The 10,311-nt window shown below is 43.0% G+C and overlaps 1 protein-coding gene across 1 annotated transcript; it reads left to right on the top strand.

Annotated features, from left to right (window-relative positions):
• Positions 1 to 3,540: 3,540 nt before the first annotated feature.
• Positions 3,541 to 9,524, top strand: LOC4345301 (uncharacterized). The gene is made up of 4 exons (XM_015793947.3): positions 3,541 to 4,015; positions 7,197 to 7,483; positions 7,782 to 8,009; positions 8,896 to 9,524. Exons 1-4 carry the CDS (start codon positions 3,574 to 3,576, stop codon positions 9,382 to 9,384), a joined length of 1,446 nt encoding a protein of 481 aa, XP_015649433.1. The 5' UTR covers positions 3,541 to 3,573; the 3' UTR covers positions 9,385 to 9,524.
• Positions 9,525 to 10,311: the final 787 nt, after the last annotated feature.

The following is a 10,311-nucleotide window of genomic DNA, read 5'->3' as shown; positions in this document are numbered from 1 at the left end:
AGGATATTGCAATGCCATATAAGATGGATGCAAGGGAGAAATCTGGCGCAGGCCACGACCTTTATCGTAGACAAGCACATCAAATTTGTATTCTTTCGCAGAAAAATCACCTACTATAATAGCAGCTATTTCACTGTTCGTTGGTAAATTGTATTGCACATCGTCTTTTGCATTGCAACCTAAAAGGCGAAGTGTCACTTGCTGATTGCCATGCTGAATAACACGTTCTCTAGCATACCTAAAGCTCTGGACAAGAGTATTTTCAGCATCAAGCATCGATGATAGGGCACGAATTATCTCAGGATCTGCTTTATCTGAATTATCACCGTCGTTTTCAAATATATTTAATCGGTTTTGTAATTCATTTTCTGGATCATACACATATAATTGCGCAAATTTGGGAGGTGAGCCACAGGATGGCACAAGAGTACCAATCCTATGGTGCACAACTCCATTGATCTTGAATACATAAGGTGCATTTCCAGTGTTAATCGATTTATCAATAGCTGCACCCATTGAGCTGAAAGCAAACATCGAATTATACGATCGTATTTGCCTCAAAAAAATTTTCGAACGTGCATCACCATTATAGTTCAATAATGATGCTAGTGGCTCAGGAGGGGCACGCAGTTTTGGCAATTGTATGCGTCCTCCTTTGCAACATAGATTGTAAATTATTTTTCTTTTTGAAATAGCAGATGCACTCTTGACCCTCTCCTGGTACCAGAACATGGCACGACAATACGGGCATTCATACGTCGGAGGGCCATAGTATGATCTGTCTGGGTATGATGCTGCCACAAAAGCGCTGGACAATGTCAAAAATAGTCTCGTGTAAAAAAACAATACATTACGTGCACGTATTCAGAACAGCGGCCGAACCCTTTAGCAATCAGATATACTCCTTGTCTGTCCGGGAGGAACTACCGTTGGCTCGTGCAGTGCGATTTGCTGCGAACAAAGACAGTAAAACGGCCTATGAACCTAAACTGCACGAAAAAAAACAAGCCTACCATCACAGACAACAAAAAGAGCATACCATCCACATTGGCCAAAGGAACGGACGGATCCATCTTTGAACGCAGGAGGGAACGCCTTTGCCTATTTAACTTTGCCAGCTGAGGTGCAAAATCCATCAACGAACATTTCCTCTTGCACCGACTTTCCTGATGGGGCTGCCCTAGCGGAACGATAGCATGTTCTATATGCATTGCACTCTGTTGGGACAGAACATTTGTGGCCCTTCTCTGCCGGCTGGCACGTACCCTACGCACTCTATCCATAGCATGCGTTTCTAACTGCCATCATAATTTTACAGAGGCAAGAAAAGAATGAAGCAAAGAACACGGGCAAAAAAAGTGGCTCAAACCACACAGATACAGTGAACGAACAATATAAAACGACCGAAAGCTCTGGAGCAACCACATGCAGATTTAGACAGCGATGAATGCAGGCAATAGAAACAAAATACTAAACCAATCAACCATAAATAAAGGACAGAAAGATTAATAGCGCGGGAATACCTTTAGCAAGGAATATGCTCGTCGACAGGCAGAATCCACTAAAACGCACCACGAAGCGAACACACAAGCTGTGAACAGAGGCAAGGAAGAAGACGGAACAGAGCTGCAGAGAACGGAGCATGATCAGTGAATAAGAATGTAGGAAGCAAAGCATAACACAAGGCCAATGAAACCAGCAACAACCAAAAGTACCTGCTAGGTCTTAGAAGCAGCCCGCACACGTGCAATGGAAGATGATCAGGAACCTTTAAAGGTCCATTGCAGCCCATGCAGATCGCCTCCCCTAAATGGAACAAAAGGTGCAGGGTCAATGCTAGCAAGAACAGCCGCGCAGTCATAAGCAAACAAACAAGAGAGAACAAACATAAAACCCAAATGACAGAACGGACAGGAGAACCACACGCATTGATCCAGGCCTTACCACGCCATAACGAAAAGTTGAACAGGAGCAAAACGAGTGGGAGTTTCTCGAGCAAGGAACAGAACAGTGGAGCGAAGAAACCGACGAGAGGAGGAGAAACCGAAGGGAAGAAAGAAAGAGAAACGCAAGTAGTAATATATACAGACAAAGATAGAAGGGGTTCTCCGCCGAGCTGCAGCAAGGAAGCAAACAATCATGTACACCTGCACACCAAACACCCACAAATAGGAACCAAACAAATGGCTAGCTGAGATGACACTGCCCCACCTATCAGCGATATAAGTGCAGCGCACCTAGCTACAACCCAAGAAAACCTGACCAGAGATTAGCTGTGTTCGGCTGAGGGAGCTGGGAACGCGCACAGTACTTTTCCTCCGTGCACGCTTTTCAAACTACTACATGGTGCAATTTTTTATAAAAAGTTTCTATACAAAAGTTGCTTAAAAAAATCAAATTAATCCATTTTTGAAAAAAAATTTAGCTAATACTTAATTAATCACGCGCTAATGGATCGCTCCGTTTTCCGTGTTCACTGTGCGCGCTGGGAATGGATGGAGCCGAACACAGCCTAACAGCATAGGCTGCAGAAGAAGAAGACTGCATGGACCAAGCCGAATGAACCAAGCATCCAAGCGGATTGGACATGGCCCAGGACGCAGAGGAACGGGGCGCATACACCAGGACCACAGCGATGCCTGATATTGACAACCCACGCAAACGCACCAATAGCGGAGAAGCCATCACAGAGTAATCCCACTACAGGCGCGGTCTCCAACAGCATATGGTCCTAGACCGTAACACACAGGTTCAGAATAAAGCAGACCCACCGGCCAGAGAGAAACTGTGCCATGGACACAGCGCACACGCGCACCAAGCGACCAAAGCAATCTGACACAGCAGCTAAGGCAAACAGCATAGACCTGTTCCACGTTAGGTACGAACAGGCAGAGGCCATGCGGCCCACACGGCAGCCACAGGCAATCTGTGGACCATGGCTACCTCAAAAAACAAAGAAATGCACCACGCAACGCATAACACCGGAGAAAACAATGGCAAGGACACCCACCCTACCCTGCGCGCGGCGCAATGCACCGCACACAAACCAACCAAATGAGGCCACCACACAGGGAACAACACGTGGCGGACGCAACGCAGAGAACCAGCGGACGAGAAAAAGGAAAATGTGGCATGCCAAACGCACCGACGCACGATGGTCATCCAACGGCGGAGAACGCGCGCAACGACCGCGCTCCAAATCCACCCCTGGGCTCCGGCTGGATGACGTGCCAAGCAACGGCAAGGGCCACGACAGCGTAAATCGCCGCCCAGAGCAGCCATTTCCGGCGAGTTTGTATATAGAAGATTAAGCTGCGGAAGCGCGTGCAAGAGAGTGATGCGAGTACACGACTAAGGGTGCATCCAATAAAAAATCATCCTCAGCCATAATCAATTTCAACGTCCCTTTCTTTAATTTCTTTCCTTCTCCAGAATCGACGCCCCGATTCCAAATTCCAAAGTCGCCACGGGATTCCGAGGTCGCAATCTACCCAATCGATACACGCGTATATATACCCACCCCGGCCGGCCACTAACTACATTCCTTCCTCCTCTCGCGATCGCCGGCGCGCCATGCATTCCCAGACGCCGGCGAAGCCCAAGGCCAGCCCTGTCCGTAGCCGCCCGCAGCTGCCTGCTTCTGCTGCTGCTGCGGCGGCGGCGGCGGTGGAGCCTCCGTTGCAGCTGCAGCAGCTCCACACAACCCCTCCTCCACCGCCGCCGCCGCTGATGCCGGCGGGTGGAGAAGTGACCGGCGGTAGCAAGGCGGCCAAGAAGCGGGGCATGCAGAAGCTGCTCAAGTCGGCGTTCAAGCGCGGCGACCACCACGCGCCGGCGGGCGCTTCCTCTGGGGGTGGTGAGCAATCCGGCGACGACGAGGCGGCGGCGGCCGCAGCGCAGGACCTCAGCCGGTCGTCGTCGTCGTCCACCGGCGGGAGCAGCGGGAGGAAGGGGCGCAAGGGCGACAGCTCCGTCGAAGGCGACCTTTCTAGTCGTGACAGCCTAGAGCTACAAGGTCTGAACTCTCTCTCTCTCTCTCTCTCTCACTCTCTCTCTCTCGCTAATTGCTGCATACATCAATAAACAATCTTAGTCAAAGTGTGTAGTTTGTGGCTAGGATGGAACAGCATTACAGCAAGCAAATTGCATTTCGCAACCAAACGACTTAAGTTAATTTTCAAGACAGTAATGAAATGCTCTCTTTTATATATATATAACTAATGAAATGTTCTCTAGCTATTGCCTGATTGCATGCTTGACGTGCATCTTTTGTAAATTAAAAAAAATCTAATATGGTCACCAAGACAACAATTATAGAATTTTATCCCACTAACTAAAATTCAATTGTGAAAGGGCATATAGCTTAGTGGTTACAGTGACCTGAGTAACATCCTATGGTTTTGGATTCAAATCTCCGAATTTCAGATTGGGTTGTTTGAGTTTTTGAGAAGCTAAGTTCCCAATTTTAAAGTTTGCATATATCCGGTTGGATATAGAGGTCAGATAAAGATTACCCTTCTCTTAAAAAAACTAAAATTATATTTTTTAGGGATGAACTTCCAATTTTCAGAAGATATATATAAATGGACATAATATAGACACTGGAAAGGACAATGGGTTGAACATTAGATGATTTTACGGTACGTGCAGTCTCAAAAGATGAGGTCAGATGGGTTCTTGCCATGTAACCTGCACCGGTAGCGGCACCACTGCCAAAGAGCATGGAACTTGAGAAATATATAAAGATTTACAAATAATATAAGTAGATCAATTTAGCTACAGAATATTTTTTTAGCGGCAGGACGACTGGAGAGTGGACGAGCAGATGACTATAGAAAAATTAATAACAGACAGCTGAGTCTTACATAAAAAATCGTTTTAGTTTTCAATTTATAACTGAAAGACTATATTTGGAAATAACTAATGTTGTTAGCCATGCAAGTTTATGGTCGGTCATATGTATGTTGACGTTATTTTTTGTCCATTTTTAATTTTATATTTTTTTTAGTGGCTTGGAACGAACGGTAAGGAGCCTATGCACCCATAATACTAGACAAGAAAACCATAGGGCAATTGTTTTCTCCAAGAGGGATGTTCTTTAATCATCATCGTTATTAGTGTTTATGTTGTTTCTACAGATTCATATGAATATCGGTTCATTCAATGCCACTTCTTTTATAAGTTCAAGTTGCATGGTTAGTTGGTGTTGGCCTTCATGTCAGTTCAACAATAAATAAATAAATAAAAGAGGAGAAAGAGGGAGCAAAATGTCAATTTTGTTATTATAAATCTTAATTACATGGTAGCTAGCAAACATTAAAATGTTGATTTTGATGTTTTCTCATCAAAGTTTATAAGCCGTTGCCAAAATTTAAGTTTTAAAAACCTGATTTTTTGTTTATGTTTATTAATTGAAACTTATTTTCTAGCATTGGATTTTAAATCGCTAAGAACACACACATATATATATATATATAAAAAGTTATACCCGTAAACTATTTTTTTCTAATAAGCCATTCTGCTTATAATCGGCATTGGATTAACAAATGACAGTCTATGGCCTTGAAGGATTCCTAAATGAAATATCAATTCCTTTGGAATAAACACTATTCATGTATTCGATTCATAGGATTCAAAGGAAAGTTTTCCATAGGAATACTATACCAATCCTCCAAAATCATCCAAAATGTAATAATTTCATAGGAATGAAAACATCCACTCCATCCTCTTTTGTTCAGCTCAGTATAGGAAAAATTATTGTGTTCCAATCCTTTGTGTTAGCACGTGCATTCCTACATTATTTTTGTGTTTTTCTATTCCTGTGATTTGAAAATCATGTGAACCGAAGAGGCCCCAAGTGTCAACACCTGAAAAATAACTTATAAATGGAAATACTCTTTTAATCCGAGAGGGGACATTCCCTCAATTTTCTAAGTAACATGAAAATGACTTAAAAATTTTAAAATATATATTTCACAACCCTATATATAGGTGAATCTACAGTTCCGACTTGCTCTGAAGATACCGAGATCGTCTCTCTTTTAGCCGTTTACACCCTTGGTTGTGTAAAGGCTGGGTTTTAATTAATCCTCTATTAAAAAATAGAATCGGTCTCTTCAAGCATCCTCAGCCAAAAGGCAGTTGCAAATTAAAACTAAGGCTAACATTATGCTTTCATATATATTATATTGGTAAACTAATAGTGAATAATTTACGCTATGGACCTGACCCACAAACAGTATGTCGCAGGCTAAAACATAATGTTTTTTATAGGTCATTAGTATGTCACAGGCTAGATAGATAAATCATCTTCTTCTCTCGATCTCTTTATATTTTTGTGCGAAGAGATAGATAAATCATCAGATATGATACATGGCACATATAGAACCACGCAATTCAGTCGTGCAATATGGTATCATCCCACTACTTAGACATGAATGCGCATGTATATATCATGCATTCATAATTGCATATTTCAAGCCATTCACCACCAACCTGATTAAATTTGGATCATCAACAACTATGACTTATTTGTAGTGGAGGAATTATTTTCTGTTTCTCATAGGAAAATGTTTAATTCTTTCTGATAAAATTACTACATGAAACTTTGCTGTATAAATCTTTAACGGGAAGCACTTTCGCTTAAATGGAACCAAGAAGATACTAGAGACTATATAGGTAGACCCATGTCTTGAAGGCCTTTTGTCAAAAAAAAAAACATTGATTTTTCGCTTTTTTAAAAAAAAACAATGATTTTCGGCAACAAAAACGAAGGAATGAAAAGAGGACCACTCGCATGTGCATCTTGAGCTTTGTGACCTTCGGAAGCTCAAAGAATCAAAATCCAAGACTGCATCATTTCCTGTTAAACAATGCTCACTAGTTGTAGTGATTTGATGCATGTTCCTCGATCCAAAGCTTGCATAATTCCTATTCTTTTCTTCAAATGTCACTTCTTTACATCGCCCATGAATTAAGTGGCAACTTAATACCCCCCCTTAAAAAAATTGTCATCAAGCATAGGGCAACAGAGAGTACTCCGATCCACTGGATCCCCAAGTTCTTAAACTTCTCCACACTTGGAATATACTACTAGGGTGATAACGTATGCACATATTGTTCGCGGTATATTCAGTTTCCATATACTTCCATGACATCTCATCATATGCAATCCAATCCCAACCATGCTTGCAAAGAGTCCAAGAATGTCAAGGGGGCAGCCGCAGCGCTGCGAAACGCCAAGCTCAGCCACTCCTACGAGGCATTCCCATGGGAGAGGAAGATGAGGGATCTTCTGCAGGTGGCCGGCGCCAGCGGCTTCCTGTCCCTGCTGCTTCTGCCTCGGGCGACCGACGAGACCCAGACCAAGTTCCACTCCCTGGAGGACACACTGGCCAGGGCTGAGTCCTGGCTCATGTCCTCCCAGATGTCAGGTGTCCCAATTGTCCCCATGAATGTGCAGACAGAAGCACTTCTCACCAAGGTAATAAGACATCCTCATCAACCATGCTAGCCAGGTCCTTTTTTTTCATTTTTTGTGAATTTAGCCTAAATTATTCAAATCTACCAAAATTCGTTTAGATTTTGTTTTTTTATATTGCCTTTCTGCACTATAGTACCATGATGCTAGTTGTAGTTGTTAAGCAGACAGAGGAGTGACTTAACGATTTCCAAAAATGATGTTAAAAATTGGAGGATGGCAAACAATTATAACTTGAGTCTTAACTACTTTATGGAACTGAAATGAAGGGTTGGGATGGTTGTTTGGTTGTCTGATTCAGATATGTGGGGACGTGGCATCGTCAACGGTGAACATGAACTCCCTAGGTGACCTTGCAAACATGGCAACGGTGAGCCTCTACGGGTTTGAGGACTACCATGGCGTCGACATTGGCGTCGTCAGGGCGATCCGGCTATGGTATGCTCCTTTTGCAGGGGAGATGGCACTGGAGATCAAACTGCAACCGGGCGACACCAGGCTGGGTTTTGCCATCAGCCGCACTGAAGAGGTAGCAAATCCTTCAGAAAATACCCAGTTTTCATACATGCTATAGTAGGGCATACCTACTCTACCATGTGAATGTTGAACTGTTGAATTAATCATGACCTGAACGGCTGAACCAGTACTGCTTCCATTTTGTTGTCATTGTTACACCATTTCTTGGGCATACTCTCTCTGTCCCAAAAAAAAAACTCAATCTAGGATAGGGATGTGACCTCTCCTAGAACAACAAATCTGGACAAAAGTAGTCATAAGCCACGCATTTCAAATACAAATCCATTGGTATACTACCTGCATATAGTGTGATTAAATATTACTACCTCATTTTCAAAATATATGATTGATTATCAACAACTATCATATCAAATCATGTCATCAGGCACGCATTTCAAATACAAATCCGTGTCATTAAATGTTACTACCTCATTTTCAAAATATTATTGCGTCGTTGACTTTTCGTGACATTTCATCGTTCATCTTATTTAAAAATTTAATATAAACATATAAAAGTATAAGTTAAGATTATATTTTATTTGATAATAAAAAAGTCACAACAAAATAAATTATATTTATATAATCTTTTTGAATAAGACAAATGGTGAAACGTTATGCGAAAGGGGAATGCTACATGATGGTATCCCATTCGTACGGAATGATACCTCTGAAGTTGGTGATACTTCATAGGTATTATCCCATCCGAACAGGATACCGTCTTGTAGTATAAAGATTTTTTAAGTGCTGGAATGGCTTATATTTTAAAATGAAGGGTGTACCAAATATTACGGAGGAGTTTGTATCTCTAAAAGTGTGTGGACAGCGAAATGGAAGTAAATTAAGCGAGTAGAGAGTAGCTGGCTGACCACAATTTCTTTTGTTGCCGGTGAATTAAGCAGGGGTTCATCTACGTGTCGTCGGTGGCGGAGGAGAGCACGCCGGGGGTGGCGTCGACGCGGTCGGGGCTTCTGGAGCTGTACCGGCGCGCGCGGCGGGCGTCGAAGCTCCTCGTCGTCTCCCGCGTCGGCGACGACAAGGTGCTCCCCTGGGCCACCTCCACCGCCGGCGACATCCGCTGCTTCGACACCGTCTCGCTCAGCCAGCGGCTGTCGCTGCACCGCCACGCGCTCCGCCCCGTCACCCTCCACTTCCTCATGTGGGAGCGCCTCCCGCCCGCCGCCGTCATCAGGGGCGGCGCCGCCGCCAGGCCGACCGTGCAGATGATCGTGCAGGGCGACGAGGAGGGAGGAGGGGACGCGGCCGACGAGTCCACCGACGAGGTCGCCTTCGACGGCGACGGGCCGGAGATCGTGCTCAGCGGCAAGGACGACTCCGACGACCGCTCATTCAGGTTCCAGAACATCGGCCTCCCGGATAGCTGGCTGTGACCCGAGTTTTTACTTTTTACGTTGCTAGTTCGTTCGCTCGATCGCCTCATGATGAACACTGATCGATTAGCCCCCTTGCAGTAATAATGGAACATAAACTCGTCGATTAACCATTCAAAATCCTTCGTTTCCCTTCTCTATGATTTTCCGTCTTGAGTATATCTGGGCAACTTTTGAAGGTATTTCTTATGCTAGCTTTGCGCTGGCCATTAGTCAGGTTAATGCGACAGCAATGTTAATCCATGTGTTAGGGAGTAGACAAATAACACACGAGTAAATTTCTCGGACGGCATGTCACTTGTTGTGATGCTAGTAATAATTACCAAACGCAAGAGTTCTTTCGGAGAGATAGGGATGATTGTAATTGATTGATATAAAAGAAAAGATGACTTTTTTTTAACACAAATTTTGCTGCCCGAGCCAAAAGGGTAAAAGGAAAAGAGAAAAGAAGGCTTGTGGCATAACCCTTCCTACACCATCAAAGCAATTTAGTTGTACCCACAGCGCATTGGAAAACAAACTTCTGCAACCATTACTACTACCCTTTCATATTAAAAACTCATTTTTGACTTTCTTTTTTTCAAACTTCTTTAAGTTAATCAAGTTTACAGAAAAATTTGCAATGTGTACAACACCAAATTTCTACTAAAATTAATAGTATTTAATATATTTTAATAATATATTTATTTTGTGTTAAAAATATTATCAATTTTTTCTATAAATTTGATCAAACTTAAGTAAAAAAAATCAAAACAAGTATTTCACTAACTGCAAGGGATAAAAGTCGTGATTTCAACACTAATTAATAGCCAAGGTTATTCTAAGTAACTACGGTTTCTTAATTTTACAGACAGAACGCAATTTTCTTTCAGACATCTTTGATTCTAATACTACAGTGCTAAATGTCAATGTGCAATATGCCCCCTC

The sequence above is a fragment of the Oryza sativa genome, chromosome 8 (genome assembly GCF_034140825.1).
Source record: "Oryza sativa Japonica Group chromosome 8, ASM3414082v1".
In the NCBI taxonomy this organism is placed as follows: Eukaryota; Viridiplantae; Streptophyta; class Magnoliopsida; order Poales; family Poaceae; genus Oryza; species Oryza sativa.
The sequence above is the reverse complement of the archived record's forward strand: the minus strand, read 5'-3'. Positions and strand labels throughout refer to the sequence as shown.